The sequence below is a fragment of the Temnothorax longispinosus genome, chromosome 11, assembly GCF_030848805.1.
Source record: "Temnothorax longispinosus isolate EJ_2023e chromosome 11, Tlon_JGU_v1, whole genome shotgun sequence".
Lineage (NCBI taxonomy): Eukaryota > Metazoa > Arthropoda > Insecta > Hymenoptera > Formicidae > Temnothorax > Temnothorax longispinosus.
Window position 1 is genome coordinate 12057814 of NC_092368.1, and position 21866 is coordinate 12079679.

General features: G+C 35.1%; 2 protein-coding genes across 13 annotated transcripts in view; one reads left to right on the plus strand and one right to left on the minus strand.

Annotated features, from left to right (window-relative positions):
• Window positions 1–21866, plus strand: part of Ttll5 (Tubulin tyrosine ligase-like 5) — a 228495-nt gene that overhangs the window by 88131 nt on the left and 118498 nt on the right. For all 12 annotated transcript variants that reach the window (XR_011734405.1, XM_071793419.1, XM_071793418.1 and 9 more), the window contains exons 8-13: window positions 11542–11741; window positions 11980–12200; window positions 12595–12790; window positions 12904–13069; window positions 13643–13783; window positions 13931–14081. Coding sequence is in view for 11 of the 12 variants with exons in the window: in XM_071793419.1 (XP_071649520.1) it covers window positions 11542–11741; window positions 11980–12200; window positions 12595–12790; window positions 12904–13069; window positions 13643–13783; window positions 13931–14081 (1075 nt within the window). In the remaining variant the exon portion in view is untranslated. The remainder of the gene's footprint in view (window positions 1–11541; window positions 11742–11979; window positions 12201–12594; window positions 12791–12903; window positions 13070–13642; window positions 13784–13930; window positions 14082–21866) is intronic.
• The window catches only part of LOC139821965 (uncharacterized), a 105200-nt gene that overhangs the window by 51884 nt on the left and 31450 nt on the right, over window positions 1–21866 (minus strand). The window lies entirely within an intron of this gene.

Consider the following 21866-nt stretch of genomic DNA (forward strand, 5'->3'; position numbering starts at 1 on the left):
CTCTCTCTCTCTCTCTCTCTCTCTCTCTCCTCTCGCTCTCTCTCTCTCCCTCCCATCCCTCCCTCCCTCCCTCCCCTCCCTCCCTCCCTCCCTCCCTCCCTCCCTCCCTCCTCTCCTCCCTCCCCCCCTCTCTCTCTCTCTCTCTCTCTCCTGTCTCTCTCTCTCTCTCTCTCTCTCTCTCTCTCTCTCTCTCTCTCTCTCTCTCTCTCTCTCTACATAATAGTAAAAAGTTTGAATGGAACTATAATTGAGCGTGTCGAGATAACGAAACATCTGGGTGTAATGATCGATAGTAAACTCCGTTGGGAGAATCACTGTGATTATATGTTAAAGAAAATAGGGAAAAAAGTGAGTTTTCTGAATAGAATAGGAAATGATATATCGGCGTACACTCGATGTACTGTGTATAAGTCTATCATAGCGCCTCAACTTTGAATATTGCGCAACGATGTTAGTAGGCATGGGTGAAACGCAACTGAATCGACTGCAAGTGGCACAAAACCGTGCCATGAGAGTCATACTGCAGTGCTCGCGATATACAAAGGTAGATTTGATGCTGCAAACCCTTAAGTTTATGAATGTAAGACAGAGGCTAATGTACAATGTATGTATTTTTATTTTTAAGATAGTAAGAGGCATAATGCCAAAACACTTAAGTAATAGGATAGAAATAGTAGGAGATGTGAGTGGACGACGAACGAGACAGGCTGAGAATATTAGAATTCAATATCGCAGGACGAAAAGCGCACAGAAAAGTTTATTTTATGAAGGTTTGAATATGTACAACGCCCTACCGATAGAAATTAAGCAATGCGAAAGAATTGTACCATTTAAACGTAGGTTAAGAGAATATATTGTACCTCATGTAGAGGAATTAATTTAAGGATATTTTATGTAAAAAATAGCCGAGAAGGCTAATAAACTTCAATCAATCAATCAATCTCTCTCTCTCTCTCTCTCTCTCTCTCTCTCTCTCTCTCTCTCTCTCTCTCTCTCTCTCTCTCTCTCTCTCTCTCTCTCCTGTCTCTCTCTCCCCTCTCCCCTCTCCCCTCTCCCCTCTCTCTCTCTCTCTCTCTCTCTCTCTCTCTCTCTCTCTCTCTCTCTCTGCTGGGGCTATTACCATATTGCCAAGAATTGCACGAGACAAGAAACATGCTATAAATGTGCAGGAAATCATAAGGCGAATGAATGTACGACGGCAAAGAAGAGGTGTGTAAACTGTACCTATAAAAATCAGACGTACAACTTGAAGATAAATGTTGAACACGAGGCGCTAGATTCGGAATGTCCGACTTTTAAGAAAGTATTGGAGGAAGAGAAAAAAAGAGCCGGCTGGGAAGATGCAAAATAGCAACCACAGGGAGAAGCGGAATTACTCTGGTATACAAATGCACAAAGCTTCTTGGCGCATAAGGACGAAATTCAACATCAGATTATGAAGAGGGTGAATCCTGTGATTCTAGCGTTATCCGAGACTAGATTGACTATAGAAATTGAGGATAGTGAGGTCAATGTACCGGGGTATGGTATAGTTAGATGTGATGCTGAAAATAGAAACACAGGAGGAGTACTGCTATATGTTAGGGATGATATTAAATTTAAAATAGTTGATAAGAAAAAGATAGTGTCAAATTGTTGGTGCGTGGTGGTAGAAATAAGAGAGAATTTGTATAAAGGTATGATAGCAGTAGTGTATCATTCGCCGAGTGCGTCAAATGGCGATTTCGTGAGATTTTTGGAAGATACGGTTGAAGATTTAATAATAAAGTATGACTGTATAGTGATAGGGGACTTTAATATAGATGTAATGGTAGATTCATTTTACACAAAGAAATTATTAACGGTAATGCAAAACCTAGGGATGAGGCAATACGTTGATTGTCCAACGAGAGTTACAAAAGATAGTCGAACGATGATAGATTTAATTTTTTCGAATAAAGAAATAAAGGTACAAGTGAATGAGAAACCTAAAATCACGGACCATACATGGCTAAAAGTAGAATTTAATATAAATGAAAATAGAAATAAATATAAAGAATTTAGAGGCAGGGACTATAGTAAATTTAATGTAGTTGAATTTCTTAGAATAATGGAAGGAAGAACTGAGCAAGGTCAAGGGCTAGATATAAGCATAAGGGCGGAGAGATTTGTCAATAGTATAGTAAGTGTATTGGATACTGTAGCACCTAAGAAAAAGTTTAAGATTCCGAAAATATGGGAAGGGAAAATATGGTATTCAGATGAAATTAGAATGGCAGCAGATAGAAGGGACGAGGCTCACAGTAGAGCAATAAACTCAGGTAAAAAACAGGACTGGGAATTTTTCAGAAATGAAAGAAATGCAGTAGTTAAACTTATCAGGGCAAAAAAGAAAGAATATTATGAGAATATAATAGATAATAATAGGAGTGATCCTACAAAAATGTGGAAAACTTTAAAAGAATTAATTAAAGGTGAGCAAAGGGATTCAGAGAACATCGATAATGTAGATTTTGAAATATTAGAAGACATAGAAGAATGCAATATAGCCGATAAATTTAATATATAAGTTTATTTTATGAAGGTTTGAATATGTACAACGCCCTACCGATAGAAATTAAGCAATGCGAAAGAATTGTACCATTTAAACGTAGGTTAAGAGAATATATTGTACCTCATGTAGAGGAATTAATTTAAGGATATTTTATGTAAAAAATAGCCGAGAAGGCTAATAAACTTCAATCAATCAATCAATCAATCTCTCTCTCTCTCTCTGTCCCCCCCCCCTCTCTCTCTCTCTCTCTCCTCCCCTCCCCCCTCCCCCCCTCTCTCTCTCTCTCTCTCTCTCTCTCTCCCCCTCTCTCTCTCTCTCTCTCTCTCTCTCCCCCTCTCTCTCTCTCTCCTCTCTCTCTCTCCCCCTCTCTCCCCTCTCTTTCTCTCTCTCTCTTTCTCTCTCTCTCTTTCTCTCTCTCTCTCTCTCTCTCTCTCTTCGTATTCGTAACCATGTATATAGACGTGCTAAGCGTTCAAATAGCACACTGGGCTATTCCATATACAGACAATTTCGTAACCAGCTAAATTCTGATATTAAGCGTGCTAAAAGTGAGTTTCATCTTAACTCTCTTAAAACCATTACTGATCCTGCAAAGCTATGGAGAGAATTAGCACGTTTAGGCCTTGCTAAGTCTTCTCTTGTTTCTCCTCTGCACTTCTTCACGCCTAATCAATTGAATGCACATTACGTCTCTGTCTCTGATGCTTATTCGCCTTGCTTATTTGATGACTTTTTGTCTGCTGTTGCTGGTGTTCCTTGCCCATCCCAGCGTCCCGAGTTCGTTTTTTCTGCGATTACGCCTCGCACTATCTTTCAGCTTATCTCTACGAGACCACTCTACTCCTTTGCGGCAGGAGTCGACAGTATTCCTCTCTACATCTTGCGTTTGGCTTGGCCTGTAATTCCGTCGCAGTTAACGGCTCTTCTAAATCACTCACTTGAGCATTCTACCTTTCCGTCTCAGTGGAAGCGGGCGCTTATCCGTCCTTTATCGAAGGTCCGTATCCCGTCATCTCCGTCTGATACGAGGCCAATTGCCAATCTGCCTGAGCTATCCAAACTGCTCGAACGTATTGTTGCCTCACAGATTAACGACTATTTAACTAAACACAATCTCATAAATACGAGACAGTCAGCTTTTCGTCCTAATTATAATACTCAGTCTGCGCTTCTGCGTGTCTGTCATGATATTAAGAGAGCGATTGACATTGGGCATATTACCATTATGATCCTCTTTGACTTTAGCAAGGCGTTTGACACGGTGCCTCATTTGCGTCTTCTGATTAAACTTAAAGAGCTTGGTTTTTCTGTCCCAACTCTAATCTGGTTCTATTCATATCTGACTGGTCGTTCTCAGGCGGTTGTTAATGACGAGGGTAACTTTTCTTCCTGGCTATTTACGCTATGTGGGGTTCCTCAGGGTTCCGTGCTTGGCCCACCTTTGTTTACCCTGTACATCAATGACATAGGTGAGGTCTTGATCTATTCCGATTATATGATTTTTGCAGATGATATCCAGATTTATCGTTCCTGTGCTCCTTCTGATCTCCTTCACAACCTCAATCTGATCTCTAAAGATGCTAATGCTATCTTCGACTATGCTAATGCAAATGGCCTGAAATTGAACCCTGCTAAATCCAAGGTCATTATTTTTGGCAGTGGAACAAATACCAATAACATTGATCTAGACTCATTACCACCCATAATTGTCAATCGCACGCCTTTGCCATATGTTAGGGAGGTGAGGAACCTGGGAGTCTGTTTTGAATCGAATCTCTCTTGGAATAAGCATGTCTCGCATGTCTCGCAGAGAGTTCACCATGCCTTGTATAAGTTGAAATTCAATAAGAATTCTCTTTCCACGGAACTGAGAATTAAGCTGGTAACGTCTCTGGTGATACCTCATGTGGATTATTGCTGCCTTGTGTATCACGGCTTGAGCAAGGAACTAATTTGAAACTACAAAGACTTATAAATTGCTGTATTAGATTTATCTACGATTTGAGGAGGGATGAGCATATAACGCAACATCGACGACGCCTTGGGTGGTTGTCTGTAGAAAATAGAAGATTATATTTTCTTGGCTGTCAGATGTATCGCATTATTTACATGGGCTCGCCAGCGTATTTGAGTGAACTTTTTACCCCACTCAGTCCATCACTTAGAAGATCCACTCGAATCGCTAATTCCTCTTCACAAATGTTTCATATCCCTGCCTTCAGAACGGAAATGTATAGAAATTCTTTCCAGATTTCAGCCATCTATTTCTGGCATTCTCTCCCGGATAATATCACATCAGCTAATACTATTGGTGCTTTCAAGAATCTCCTCCGTTCTTACCTGCTGTCATCCGAATTCTCTGACTAAGTTCTCCTGTTTGACTTGAGGTTGTGTTTGGAGTACTTGTTGACAATTTTCTTCTAGTTTTAAGCTACGTTCGTTTTAAGTTGCGTTCGATTTAAGTTGCGTTATTATCTCTTTAGTTTAAGCTGCTTGTTGACTATACGTCTTCCTTTTTTCGTAGTATCTAAGTAGCGTTAGTGTTAAGTTGCGTGTTACTGCGTTTAGTTTATATCTTGCGAGCTTTATTAAGTTGCGCTAATTATGTTTAGTTATATTTCATTTATTATGCTTTATGTGACTGTGCATGTGCTTGAGAGAGCATGTATAATTTTGATATTTAGTATTATCCTGTATTTGCCCTTTAGCCTATGCTTGGGCATAAATAAATCAAATCAATCAATCAATCTCTCTCTCTCCTCTCTCTCTCTCTCTCTCTCTCTCCCTCTCTCTCTCTCTCCCTCTCTCTCTCTCCTCTCTCTCTCTCTCTCTCTCTCTCTCTCTCTCTCTCTCTCTCTCTCTCCTCTCTCTCCCTCCCCTCTCTCTCCCTCCACCCTCTCTCTTTCTCCTCCCTCTCTCTCTGTCTCTCCCTCTCTCTCTCTCTCTCTCCCTCTCTCTCTCTTTCTCTCTCTCTCTCTAAATACAATTCTTTAAAATTCGATTAATTTTTTCCCGAAAAATTCGTCAAACTTCTGATACCGCTTTCCAAAAAGATCGGTAACAAAAAATTATATACTTGATAGCACTCCCCGGGAAATTCAACCCCTACTTTATGTACAATTCTTTGAGATTCGGTCATTCGGAACCGATTTTTAAAAAGATCGGTAATAAAAAATAGTACACTTTATAGCACTCCCCGGGAAATTCTACCCCTACTTCATGTATAATTCTTTGACATTTAATCAATTATTTCCCGAAAAATTGAAAGAATTAAAAAAACCGGTTTCCAAAAAGATCGGTAACAAAAACTGTACACATTATGGCGCTCGCCGTAAAATTCTACCCCTACTTCATATACAATTCTTTCAGATTCGGTCAATTAATTCCCGAAAGATTGAAAAAATTTCGATACCGGCTTCCAAAAGATCGGTAGCGAAAAATTATACACTTCATAGCACTCCCCGGAAAATTCTACCCCTGTTTGATCTACAATTCTTTGAAATTCGGTGAATTATTTTCCGAAAAATTAGAAAAATTAGAAAAACCGGTTTCCAGAAAATCGGTAACAAAAAACTATACACATAGTGGCACTCCCCGGAAAATTCTACCCCTATTTCATATACTTTTGGTAAAAATTATTTGAAAAAATTTCGATACCGGCTTCCAAAAGATCGGTAACAAAAAATTATACACTTCATAGTACTCTTCGGAAAATTCTACCCCTGTTTGATCTATAATTTGTTGAGATTTGATCAATTATTTTTCGAAAAATAGGAAAAATTAAAAAAATCGGTTTCCAGAAAATCGGTAACAAAAAACTATACCCATAGTGGCACTCCCCGGAAAATTCTACCCTTATTTTATATACTTTTGGTAAAAATTCGGTTCAGGGGTTTGGGCTGGGCGTTGATGAGTCAGTGAGTGAGTCAGTCAGTCAGTCAGGACATCTTCCTTTATATATAGAGATAAAATATACATATATAATTATATATAATGCAATTATATATGAATTTTGTCTCTATATGATCATATATAATTATATATAATCATATATAATCATATATGACCATATATGACCATATATAGTCAATATATATTGGAAAAGAACTGTTAACTTCGATAATAAAGCATTGATAAGTTAAGATGTATATTTTTTCAAAAGCTATAGAATCAAAAGTGAAATGATTTATTCCATGCATATATTATAACTTGGCACTGCTTGACATGAGATAGTGCCGTGTCTCTTGATACCGTTTTTATACCACTGTCCGTCAAATTTTAAATACGAGAAACGAATTCTATTAAATATATATATATATCCCTAGAACGCATGAGAGGGGTCGATTTCGACCCCAGGCGAACTTTGAACTACGCTCCTGAGCTAGCGAGTGACATTATTGACTCAGGACCTGAACCATAATTCATTTCAACTCTCTAAAAGTAAGATTATGTTGGGCGCAGCGTTGGTTGTTCGCTGGCAGTGAAACAGCACCGTCGCAAAGCGTGCGTGGGGTCGATATTGACCCCAGTTGTGAGTTGCCGTTTGTGTTTCGTCGGTAAGCTAATTTTATATTTTTTGCTAGAATCAATATATATCATGTATTATTACGTAATCTGAGCATAAATAGTCATAAATATTATTTAAGACGAAATATCACACAACTTAGTCGGTAAAAATCCCGTTGCCTATAGAAGATTGACATTTCGCAGAAAATGGCTGGGCGATATAATGTTTCATTTTTTTCATATTTTTTACTATTTTGTATCAAATAAAAATAAAATAATACTTGAAATACAATTTTTTATGGTTTTTTCATCGACTTTTTCCATATTTCAACTTTGCGAATTTCTTCATTTTTATAATCCCAAATAAATATACTTTTTGAACAGAACATAGCGATAACAATTTTTTTCCAATAGTCTAATGTGTCCTCTTTAAAACCCCGTTTGAAATTTGAAAATCGGTTGATTACAAAAAAAGATACAAATTTTTGTTTAAAAAAAGAGGTTTTTGCTGATTTTCTGCGTTTTTCGGTCTTTAAATGGATTTTTCACTAACTAAACTTAAGTAAAATTAAATTTACCGCATACCATTCTCTTCGTTATTAAAAAACGAAGAAATTCATGTAGGTTTAAAGGCCCTTTATTTCTGTAGGACCGGTTTTACGATCAAATAAAGCGTGGGGTCGATATTGCCCCCAGTCATGCGTTAGAAGGTCAAAAAAATGATACATGCGTTCTAGGGATATATATATATATATATATATATATATATATGTAGGTCTAGAGGTATGTTCCGGGACTGTTTACGTTTTTTGAAATGTACAGTCCTGGAATATAACGCATATATATGTAATCAGATTCAAAAAATTGTCCCGAAACGTGCCGTAGGACATGAATTTTTTCCAGGACAGTCCTGGAAACTGCCAAATGTCCTGGAATATACCGATGTAAAAAAATAAAAGTCCCGGAACATACTTCCGGACCTACATATATATATAAAGTTTCACATACATTTTGACATGATTATATATAAGTTCATATAATTTATATATAAAGTATATATATATATATACATATATATATATATATATAAGAATTAAGCATTTATCCATGTAGATTATATATGATTATATATAACCATATATAAACTTAAATTTGGATTATCCGATAGAATTTATTTCTCGTATTTAAAATTTGACAAACAATGCTATAAGAATGGTATCAAGAGACACGGCAGTATCTCACGCCAACCAGCGCCAAGTTATATGTAAATCATTTCACTTTTGATTCTGGCTTTTGAAAAAAATATACACTTAATTTATCAATGCTTTATTCCTTAATCGAAGTTAACAGAATTCTTTTTTAATATATATAAAATATTTATTATGTTAGATATAATCACATATGATTATATATAAAATAAACATTAGATATAATTAGATATAACCACATACAATTATATATAACCATATATGGTTATATAATTATATGTGGTTATATATAATTATATACAATTATATCGGGCCATTTTTTATATCTAATTATATATAATGTCGATTTTATATAATCATATGTGATTATATCTAATCATTTTTTCTCGGGTTTAATGATACTCTATTTGTGTGCAAAACTTCCACCCGGTATCTAAAAAATTGTAGAAGTAGATGCGTTTACAAAAAATCCACACACACACACACACACACACACACACACACACACACACACACACACACACACACACACACACACACACACACACACACGCACGCACGCACACGCACACGACACGCACACGCGCACGCACACGCACATACTTCCGGACATTTTTTACTAATATGATTTCTCGACATTTTAGAACATTCTAAATCTACTTCCTTTAAAATCTCGAAAAATTTTTTTTTGCCATCACAAAGCTTCCTCTATGAGGAAGCAATTATATATACAAGCACTACTTTCAAGCACCAGTTTTTTCTTGAAAGTATACGTATAGCCGGGGCAGGGACTACGCCCTTCTCCTGCAAGCAGGGGTGGATAAGGGTGGACTTGTGTTTGCGTAGAAAGTTGAAATGACAGTACTTGTCGAACCGTACAATGACAGACCTTGTTTCGCCCTGTAAGCAGGGATGGGGTGGGATGGACCTTGCTTCGCGTGGGTGGTTCTCTGGACAGCATTATACAATTCAGGTTTTCAACTTTTAATTGGAGGAATTTGTATACAGGAGGATTTCGTCCAAGTGAGTTTATCTGGGGAGAATATGTCCATGGAGGGGGGGGAATTTGTGTAGAAGGGAATTTTGTCCGGAGGAATTTTGTCCAGAAGAATTAAGATCGGTCACCATCTAGGACTCTAATGTACTTACACGAAATAAAACTAAACTCATGACCTCAGCAACATATGTCAAGGTCAAAGCCATTAAAGCTCACTCTAATTGGAAGCGCCCGTATAACAAATAAGACCCGCAATAACTTAAGGTTGTATGACCCCTTAGAAGAAAAAATGCCAAATTCTTCAAACTTTGTCAGGTGATGAGTATTATAATAATAAAGCATTGTGCTAAGTTTAAACAAGTTTGCGAGGCCCGTTCAAAAGTTATAACAATTTGAATTTAACATGGGCTCTTATGGGAATTCATCAAGTTTCACTGTTTTTTCAACTTCATTTGAGAAATTAATATCGAAGAAAATATGGCATCCTTTTAAAACTTTGCAGAAATATTAATAAACATCTCACGAACAAATTAGAACCAAAAAAATTATGACTTCGAGGATATTTTCTGAAATATTGAATAAAAACCAAACAGAGAACAGTCTCGCTTGGTCTCACTGAACTCGTAAGTACAGAGATCCGGCAACAGCGCACTATGACGTCACATTAGAACCTCTCTCTCCGTCACTCTCCGTAAAGGATAACAAATACTACAGAAGTCCGTTACTTTTTCCAATAGAGCCTCCCGTGTATCAAAAGTGTGCTCTGAGCACGTGTAATATACAGACGCATCGTTTGAGGTTAGTTTTCGCTTGCGCTACGAAAATGCCGAAAGTAAAACGTTACATGTGGAAAGGAAAAGTTGTCACTGAAAAAGTGTACAATCAACGGTTAGCACAGACAAATACTGGGAAACGTAATTTGAAGACACGAGTCGAAACCACACCAGATGATTGTAACAATTCCATGGCACATGTAACGTTTTACTTTTGGCATTTTCGTAGCGCAAGCGAAAACTAACCTCAAACGTTGCGTTTGTATATTACACGTGCTCAGAGCACACACTTCGCGTTCACGCAGCTGATGTCGAGTGAGATCAATGCTACCAACTTACAGAAAATGCGACGTTATCGCGATCAAAATACTTTTTTATGAGAGCTATTGTATTTAATTTATTAATAAATGATGTAAATAAATAACGTAATATAATTTTATTAGTATTTTTAAACAGTAATTACTATGTTTTTTTACTTTTTAAAGATTTTCACACTTTTAGATTTTCGTTTGTGTCAGTTGCAAGTCAGGTACAGTCTTTCTAAAAATCATTAAAAGTGAAAGTTTGCATACGAGAAAATATGCATAAAAATGTCTTTATAGCTCTTAAAAACACAGGCAACCGTTATTTTAATAAAATATTAATATAAATATTACTTTCCAGTAAAGAATATCTTCTTAAATATGTTAATTAGCTTTATGTTACGTTTCTTAAACTTTTGGCAGAGATCTTACGAATCATACAACCTTAAATAATTAAGCTCGGTATTCATAGTCAGATCTTATATTTAATATCGTCTTAAGTCCGGCCAAAAGCAGTCTTAAGACTCCGTTCAGCCAATGAAATGACCGTATTAGAGCATCTTAAGACATTACTTAAGACGGTCTCGAAATAAGATCCGACTATGAATACCGCCCTAAGTGTTAAAGTTTTGAGAAAGCTTTGCAATAAAGCTTGCTTATACAAATTTTCTACTGCATTTTTGTTTGTTTTTGTCCTGTCAAAAATTTTCAAATAATTATTTCTGCTATTCTTGGGCTAGATCTTTGTAGCCTTTTGTGTGTAAATTTATATATTTTTTATCATTCAGCAAACTGCGCATCGATTATTTGTTGGTCTTGAAATAGTCTCATTGGAATAGTAAATTCATAATTACATTCAGAATTATATTCATAATGGAATAGTGAATTTATAATTATATTTACAATAGTTAAAAAGATTCAGCTCAACCGAAAATGGCACTTCTCTCTATTTAATTGTGAATTAGTTTTGTTATAATGCAAATATTAGCAATAAAAGCTTGCTATTTTGCGTCAAGAAAGTATTATAATTTATGCAATATTAGTTAGATAACGGTGCACATAAATAGAAAAAAAGAATGGTAAAGCAAAAGAAATAATGAAGGAGGGAGGTGAGGAAAATAAGATAAGCGAGAAAATTGGGCAAATTAAAAAGTGTATGCGTATAATCGAATAAAAAAATTGTTACAAAGAAACTATTTATAAAAATTTCTAACATACATAGGAGTGAAGATCCTGATGCCGAGGATGTAGGACACAAATGGACATTGTCAGCATTACTCAGGCACTTACGCTCGATGGGTCAAGATACGGAATCACTTATGCAGCAAATAGAAGATATTATTATAAAGTCAATTCTCGCCACTGCATCTGGAATTGTCAGCGGTTTAAAACAATTCGTGAAACATTCCGAGACGTGTTTTGGTAATAATTTTTTTTGAATAGCGTCTTCGATGTTTTAACGCAGTACCTATATAAATATAATATAATATGAAATGTGACTCATATGCACAAATACGATTACAATAAAATTATTCTTAATAAGTAATATTAACGGAAAAAAACGATTGTCTTGTCAATAAGTGTTTGATATTATAAATTTAATATTAGAAAAAATAGAAATTTATAATACTTTATATCACGCGTATGCGTTTTATTACAGAATTATTTGGCTTTGATATACTGATCGATGATACGTTGAAGCCATGGCTGCTGGAAGTAAATTTAACTCCCTCATTGGGATGCGATTCACCCCTAGATGTTAGACTCAAGTCAGCTTTAATAGCGGACTTATTTACTCTCATCGGCATAGCTGCTGTCGATCCAATTTTGCGCTCTCAAAATTTAAACCGTGCTGTAAATTACAATAAAAAGATAACTAGTGTAAGCTATCTCACTTTATATGTCTCTTAAATTATTCAAATTCTTTATCTTTTATCTGTATAGAATATATTCATTGAATACTGAATTCTTTATTAACCTTAAGATTATATTTATTTGTATATTCGAATTGTAGATACCTATGTGTTAAAAAATTAATAATGTTCTATTTCTAACAGAAATGAGGGAACAAAATATTTTTATTTGATCCCAAAATAGATAAAAGATAAACATATTTATTTGGAAACAAATAAAAGTATTGTATTAAATAGATAATATAATTATTTCATTAATTCATTATTAAAGTTTGACATATTTTCTTTGTCTTGTAAGCTATTAAAAACATTAACTATAAGAACAATTAGCAGATTGCGAGCAAATGGTTTTCATGTTTTAGTACAGAAGAGTGCAGTCTGCAGAAACGTTGCCTCAAGGCAAGAAGAATATTAATAGAAATAATAAAAGCAAAGCAGGTTTAAGCTCAGAGCAACAACGAATAGTGGCGTCTGCAAAAGCGCAGTTCGAAAGAAGAGGCGGATTTGTTAGAATATTTCCAAGTCCGAAATCTTGGGTGCTCTACTCGCAATACTTGGGTAAATATAATTTTCTCTCGTGGTAATACATTCAGTGCGAGAAAGTATCGAGGCATTTTGCAAAACCAGCTGCAATCTCTAATAGTTTACTTATTATCAGTTCTATGTCTTAGATCCAATTACAGGTGCACCAATGATATCGGATCCGCTTGGTCCAAGGAGATTACCGCAACATATTAATATCAATCATAATTTGATGTTGCATGAACAATTGTTTCCTGCAGCCAATCGCGTTACCGGCTACATTATTCCAGAATTGACATTAGATAGATTGTCTAGGTATGCTGTATCATGAATTTTTATTTCGCGTGACGATAATTGAAGTTTTCTGCATTTTTACTCATTACGAAACTTATTACTCTTTGTATAGGCAATCAAATTTGTTAATTTTTAACAGTACAATACATTTATCTCCGATGCTTTTGATGTCATGACCTTAATAATATGAGGTCATGATTAATATCTGAATAATATCAAAGTTATTGTAGGTGAATACATTACATTGAATATTTTTTTCAAATTCTTTATAGACAAGCTTATATAAGAAACTATTATAAAAAGTTACGTATCATGTACAACAACAACGAAAAAGAAAACAAAAAATTCAGCCCGATATCTCAATATTTACGAAAGTTAGAGCAACCACGTACATTTATTAAAAAATTCAAAATTTTTTTAAAAAAGAACCCTTTTACCGATCATCGCCAAATTCAATACCAACCTTCCTTGAATGATACTCTATCGATTAAAAAATGAATACGATACTATACAAATAGATCACGATGCATTGCTATAGCTTTATTTATATAACTATGATCACATAAAAGTTAATGATTAATTATTTTTTTATAGATATGAAAGATATGAAAGAGCATTGGTGAAGGGCCACAAACAGAGCTTGGACAGAGGGAATAATAAAGAGAATTTAGATGTAGATATGCACAAGTATAAAAACCAAGTCATACAATCAATGCAGGAAGGCAATAAACTTAGGTTTGTTATTAAAATTCATATGAGGAATGTCAATTATTCAAGTATTATGTATATCGCCAAATTAATTTATCTATTTTGTTATTCTTTTTTTCCTTCTTTTGTATACTCCTTTGTATAATCCTTTGAAAGTGTTGAATGATGTTCCAGTTCTGGTGAAGCGAGGAAAGCCTTTGGTTTATATCTAGGTTACATATTACGGAAAATATCACAGCCTAATGCAGATCCGGGATGTTGCGATCTTGTTATGAAATTTCTTCAACATTCATCCTGCAGTTTGAGAACGCCATTTTTATTTACGGTACGTATAAGCTGTTTATATCTTGCTATACGTTGAATAAAATTATTTTCCAAAAAAATTATTTAAGGTACTTCAACAGTGACAAGTCTAAATTTTAGTTAAGATGTAGTCTAAAAGCTGGCTACGAAAATTAAAAATGATAAGGTGCAGTCAAAATTTGTATATGAAAACTCTCCTTACTATCTGAAAAGCACGTAGCACTGCAGCCAGAAGTCGCTCCCGGGGAGGGAAGCGTGGGCGGGCGATCAAACGCGTTTATTTTTAATCAAAATAAAATCTTTAAGTGCAGTTCTGATATTTTGTGAAGTTGTAGTTTTTAACTGTAGAAATTACGGAAAATTATTGCCAGAAGTCTAAGCCGGGGCTAAAACGTTGCCAGAAGTCGGTAAACTTGTAAAAAAATTGTTTAAATTTTGTTGCTCGGGTCTTTTTGTTATTTAAATATTCTGTGGACCGTGCCCTACCAGAATATGCAACTTACGATTTTGTTGCTCGCCCCCTTACAGAAAAGTATTACTGACTAAATACTTAAAATCTCAGTGATTTAATACTGTCAATATTTATTTGGGAAATACTGGGAAAATACTGGTAGTGATAAGTATTATAGGTAGTGATTAATACTACACAGAACTACTGGTGCTTAGTATTGAATTACTCACCGATATTTCGATTTCCGATATTTACCCGGCATAAAAAAAAATTTTTTTTTTTTCGAAATTTTATTACTATTTTATAACTAAATTTGTTTCTTAAGATGCAGTCTATAATTATAAATATTTTCTCGTATTTGAAAAACACTTACCTTGGTGGGATCGAACTCGGGACCTCTGGATCGTGAGCCAACTGCCTTACGTGGTAGACTACTTCTTAATTTGATGTAAGTGTTATATATAGTCTACATGTGTCATAACCAGCGCAAATATATAATTTTTCAAAAATCATCTTAAGAAACAAATTCAGTTTAAAAAGAGTAATAAAATTTTGAATTGGATATTAAAATGATATCCTCAGTACTCCCTTATAGAAATTTAATACTGTAAGTGATTTTTTGGCTAGTGATTAATCATTTAAAAGCACTATTAAAAGCACTATTAACAGTGCTTATAATAGTGTTTTTAAGTGATTAATTACTAGCCAAAAAATCACTTACGGTATTAAATTTCTATAAGGGCTATTTCAAAACTTGTACACTTTTATCACGACGAATTAGTACAGACCTTCATATAAAATGTATTTGTGCCTTACTTTTATCTCTTTTCCTTAATATTATCAGGAATTACCCATTATAATGTTTCTATACAAATTGTAGTACTGGTCAATGATTAATTTCACATGGAATATTCAGTTCAGTACTTGAGTATTAATATTAAAATACTGGCCAGTGATTTATTACACATGGAATCCTTGGTTCAGTACTTCAGTACTATCATTGAAATACTCATCAGTAATTCAACACAAGTATTTATTACACAAGAATTTTTCACCTAGTATTAAATGCTTTCTCATCAGAAATTTAATACTAAGTATTCAATACTCGTCCTGTATTAAATACTACTTTCATAAATTACTGACCAGTAATAAAATACTATGCAATACTTGGATCACAGTGATTCAAGTACTAATAAATACTTAATTTTAGTATTATTAATACACAAAATAAGTATTTATTACTAACCAGCTAGTAATACTTTTTTGTAAGGGCCCCTAACTGCAAATAACAAATTATTTATCTCCTCGTCAATCGTTATCTACGACTTCGATGGCTAAAAACTATAAAGTAAAAGAAACTTTTAGTTAGATTTTAGCCATCGAAATATCGTAGATAACGGTCGACGCGGAGATAACTAATTTGTTTATTTGCAGTTAGGAGCGAGCAACAAAATCATACGTTGCATATTCTGGTAGAGCACGGTTCATAGAATATTTTAAGACCAAAGAGAGCCGAGCAACAAATTCTTATTGCAACAAATTAATAAATTCTATTTCTGAATTTAGTTGATGACACATTTTTATATGCATATTTATTTTTGCACAATGTGTTTCAAACACTTAACGGTTTTAACAGTTCAGCGCTTACTCGGCATGATTATGGTTTTTTTTATGCATTTCCCTATCTACTATCTAGCGAAACCACTGCCAAGGGAACGGGCTTGGAAAAATTAACGGGGAAAGAAGACCTTGTTGAGCTTGACTCTAGTCTGGCACTGTAAGGAGACATGAGAGGTGTAGCATGAGTGGGAGATGGCAACATCGCCGGTGAAATACCACTACTTTCATCGTTTCCTTACTTACTCGGTTAGGCAGAGCGCGTGCCCCGAGGGCTTCATGCCCCGGCGGTCACGGTGTTCTAGAGCCAAGCGTGACAGAGTGGCGTGAGCCACGCTCAACAGGGTCTTCTTTCCCCGCTAATTTTTCCAAGCCCGTTCCCTTAGCTTTCTGCAATTGCATATATAGTTCACTAACAGTATAAATAATAAAAAAAAACAAATTGCTAGAACTGCACCTTATTATTTAAATTTTAAAGAATCGTTTTCCGTTTTACCGACTTCTTACGATATTATCATTTTTCACATACTTAGCCATCGTTTTGACTTCTGGCAATTAATATCCAATTTTTTTAAGCCTTAAATAATATAAAAACAAAGTCGCCAGAACTGCACCTTGTCATTAAATTTAAACAATTTTTTTACAAGTTTACCGACTTCTGGCAACGTTTTAGCCCCGGCTTAGACTTCTGGCAATAATTTTCCGTAATTTCTACAGTTAAAAACTACAACTTCACAAAATATCAGAACTGCACTTAAAGATTTTATTTTGATTAAAAATAAACGCGTTTGACCGCCCGCCCACGCTTCCCTCCCCGGGAGCGACTTCTGGCTGCAGTGCTCTACGTGCTTTTCAGATAGTAAGGAAGGTTTTCATATACAAATTTTGACTGCACCTTATCATTTTTAATTTTCGTAGCCAGCTCTCCGTCTAATGGTATTCGCTCAATAGATACCTGAAAAATAGGCATTTTTGGGATTTTTTTAACTAAAAACTAGAAACTTATAATTTTGTACATGTATTTGTTATTATTTTATTAAAATTTTTACGCGTTTCATATAAAAATAACACAGGACCACAAAAAAATTTTTCGGAGAGCAACTCTGGGACCGCAGTAGACGATTTTTATAGATTTTGGGTAGCTAAAATCGAAACAAGGTCCCATTTTGTTCTAACACGTCAGGATTTTCAAGAAAGTAAGGTTATGTAGGTGAAAAACAGCTATTTTTAGCGGTGTAACAGTGTAATCGACAGTCCGTTACAAAAAAAGTGTGCTAAACAAATTCAAAGCGCAAACATGACCTAAAAAAGAAGTTTGCGTGCATGCGCGTGTGTCGCATTGGTTACCGCCGGCGTTAGCGTAACCCAAGATGTACCACGAGGAGGTCGCACGGTCGGGTTTACATCTCATTGAGGTGCTTGATTTTAATCAACCTCCTCACTTTAGTGAGTCCCCTTGCCTCTCACTTCTGTATGTGCTTTTGTGTGTGTGTGTGTGTGTCACTTGCAGAGATAAGGACCCCGTAGCTCGTCATTTTTACGGTATTTACCGACTCCAAACTCTCTCTGCTCAGAGTGTGTGTGTGTGTGTGTGTGTGTGTGTGTGTGTGTGTGTGTGTGGAGGGGGAGCGGTGATTATGAGTTTGCGATTTTATAGCGATTAGCTCAAAAGAAAAGCCATTCGAAGATCTTTTGAGGAAAAAAGAATCCGTGCGTATAAAATCGCAAACTCATAATCACCGCCCCCCCTCCACACACACACACACACACACACACACACACACACACACACACACACACACTCTGGGCTGCGTTCGAAAACGTCACCCGGGTATACTTCCTTCTCCGGGTATACGTCCTTATCTCTGCAAGTGACACACACACACACACACACACACACACACACACACACACACACACACACACACACAAGCACATACAGAAGTGAGAGGCAAGGGGACTCACTTTAATCAAGCACCCCAATGAGATGTAAACCCGACCGTGCGACCTCCTTGCGGTACATCTTGAGTTACGCTAACGCCGGCGGTAACCAATGCGACACACGCGCATGCACGCAAACTTCTTTTTTAGGTCATGTTTGCGCGTTGAAATTGTTTAGCCCACTTTTTTTGTAACGGACTGTCCATTACACTGTTACACCGCCAAAAATCGCTGTTTTTCACTTACATAACCTTACTTTCTTGAAAATCCTGACGTGTTAAAGCAAAATGGGGCCTTGTTTCGATTTTAGCTACCCAAAATCTATAAAAATCGTCTACTGCGGTCCCAGTTGCTCTTCGAAAAATTTTTTTGTGGTCCTGTGTAATTAATATTTATTAAAATGTAAGGCACGATTACGATAACTTTGGCCCTTTAATTTGATGATGGTTTCTGTTAGTATTTTTTACGCTGAACAACAAATTATAAGGTCTTATAGGGCTAACTGCTCTAGTTTTCGAGATATACAGTGTTAAAGTTAAAAATAAATAAATTTTTAAATAATGCTTTGATTATGTGTATAAACAGTACACATATAAGTGTAGCCGGGTTGGGTGAGGGTGGATTTCGGTTTATGTAGACAGTTGAAAACCCGAACCCTGTACAATGATAGACCTCGGTTCGGGGAGAGTACGATTTCCGAGGCGCCCAGATTTGACTGTGGTTTTTGGTAGTATTTTTTACGCTGAACAAAAAATTATATAGGGCTAACTGCTCTAGTTTTCGAGATATGCATTATTAGTTAAAAAAAAAAATAATTATTCAGTTTACACCCCTATAATGTATCACTTGAATTTTTATGAATATAAGTATGTATTAAATCTTCGCCTTACTAAACAGATGAGTCTACAATATACTAAAAATATTAATACTGAAAAGATTGGCGAGGCCCCGTACGCAAGGTAGGACGTTCCATTCGAAATGATATTCTTTCAGCGTATAGATTAGTGACGCGCTTTAAAAGTATTTAAGTGTTTAAAGCGCGTCAACTAACCTATGTAGAGCACACATGTATGTGCCCTGCTTTAACGAAAATCACAACTTCTATAAAGCAAGCCGTACACACGTGTGTGTGCCCTGCTTTAACGAAAATCACAACTTCTATAAAGCAGGGCATACACACGTGTGTGTGCCCTGCTTTAACGAAAATCACAACTTCTATAAAGCAGGACATACACACGTGTGTGTGTGTGTGTGTGTGCCTTGCTTTAACGAAAATCATTAAACAGTTAAATACTTTTAAAGCGCGTTACTAATCTACATAGGTTAGTTGACGCGCTTTAAACACTTAAATACTCAAAGAGTTTATGTGTTAGAAAGTATAAATATAAAACACGATAATATATTATATCTAATAATTAAAAAAAGTAAAGATTTATATTATATTTATTTTGAGCTTTAATACTGCATATCTCGAAAACTAGAACAGTTAGCCTTATAAGACCTATATAATTTTTTGTTCAGCGTAAAAAATACTACCAGAAACCACAGTCAAATCTGGGCGCCTCGGAAATCGTACTCATCCCCTCGGTTCGAATGAGGTAAACTTCGAAAAATTTATTTGGTCGGAATTTTTTTTACTATTTTTTTCGTGTTCCTCGTCAAAAATTCCTCCAAATACCACTAACATTTTGAGGGGCCAAAGTTATCGTAATTGTCCCAAATGTAAAATACAATGTATCATATCGTTCCGAAATATTTGTTCTCATCAATGATTGCCATGATTGAGTCCGTTCTAATTACGGCAAATAAAAAAGTTCAAGTTTATTTTCATTATTAGACTTGTCTCTACGTGGGCTTTCCGTTGTCCCCTATCATTGCTGATATTGTTTTTAGATTTTTAGAGAGAAAAGCATTAGAGATTATTGGGATTTCTTTACTTTTTTACTTTAGGTACGTTGATGATTGCTATGGCAATTCTCCCTTACAATCAATCAATAATATATTTAATATCTACAATTATTTCCATTCTCGGATTCAATTTATAATTGAAATAAGTATTAACAAGCTAAATTTCCTAGATGTTACGATTATTAAAAACAATTTAGCATTTGATTGGTATCATAACTTACATTTTCGGGAAGATATTTTAACTTTATATCTCAGCATCCACTCTCTCAAAAAAGAGGCACAATAATGGGCATGGTATATAAAGCATTCTTATTGTCACACTCAAAGTTCCACTTAAAAAACATCAAGCTGATAGTAGACATTTTGCTAGCGAATAATTATTCATTGAATTTCATTTTGATACAGTTAATAACAATAAAATGAAGTCCTTTTTTAACGAACGAACATATAAGCAGAGCAATGCTAATGCCACAGAGAACAATAAAAATAAACTTCCTTGGTTCACGATTCCGTCCAGCAATTTAGGAAAAATTCAAGAATGTTACCAAAGATTTAGATGTCAGATTGCTCTATTACAGTCTTAACAAACTTGGAAACTTTCAAAATCCATAAAGACACTCGGTTTAAAGAAAAATGTTGTGTATAAAATATCCTGCAAAGTTTGCAATGCATTCTATGTGGGATAAACGATGAGACAACTTAAAAGAATCTCAGAACATCACCCTCATATTTGCAGGAACACAACCACTCTTTCCGTTATTACGGAACATAGAATCAACCACAACCATGAATTTTATGAGAATGTAAAAATTTTAGACAATGAAAAATTTTTATTAAAAAACGACTAGTTTTCAAAATGGCACGCATAAAACTTTAAATTAATGGAATCAATTCACAAGCAAAGTATCTACATCATGCATATGGCTCAATTTTAAGTAAATTGTGAACCTTGCCTGTTACGTTTACTCTTCTACCGTAAAAATTTCAGTTAGTTATTTTACGAATTCATATTGGCGGTAATTTTTATTTCTGTTATTCTTTGTCATTAATTTAAATCCCCTCTCCTTTTCCTTTTTCTTCAACTATAATAGATTTTTACCGTACAATAAGAAGAAGTTATGTTTTGCTTTTGACCTCTGTCAATAGTCGGACGAACCGACTGTCATTTGAATCAAGTCCGATTTTTGATTGTAACATTGGCCGCGTTCAGCAGATACAACTGTTGAGTGTCGTCTTATCAACACGCTACGTTGATTTGTTGAGTCTAAAAGTAAGAGCCAATCACGTTCGACTGCTACTGAGCGGCTTGGTCTGCTGAACGCGACCATTGTCTCGATTATATCGACCACTGCCACTTAAAAATCATCTCAGTTTCTGTTGTCTTTCTCAAAATTTCAGTTTGTTAATCTCATGTTCTCTTTGTTTGAACAGATTTCATGTCTCTTTTTTTTCATTTCTAGTCCAAATATTTTACGGACTATGAATATTAGCAGAATTTTTCTGGTTTTTTCTCTTGAAATTTACACTTTACATTTAATTTTAAAATATAATACTTTTTATACTTTTCGGAGAGCTTGAGATTATTTATCTATCACCGCATCGTTAAAGGCGACAGCTCAAAGTAGAGCCAAAATGTACAATTTATAGTTTGTATTAAATTATTAATTGAATATTACATATAGCATCAACTTATCTACAAATAATCGCGCTTGACTCCAATAGCCTACTTTTCTTTGTTACTCTTTAATTTTAATATCAAGAGACTTTAGCTAATTAATAATTTATTTTAATAAATATTAGTTATTTTTCTATGAAACGCTGTAGAAATGATAATAAAATAGTAATTAGTAGATATACAAAACTACAAGTTTCTAGGTTTTTTCGTCTATG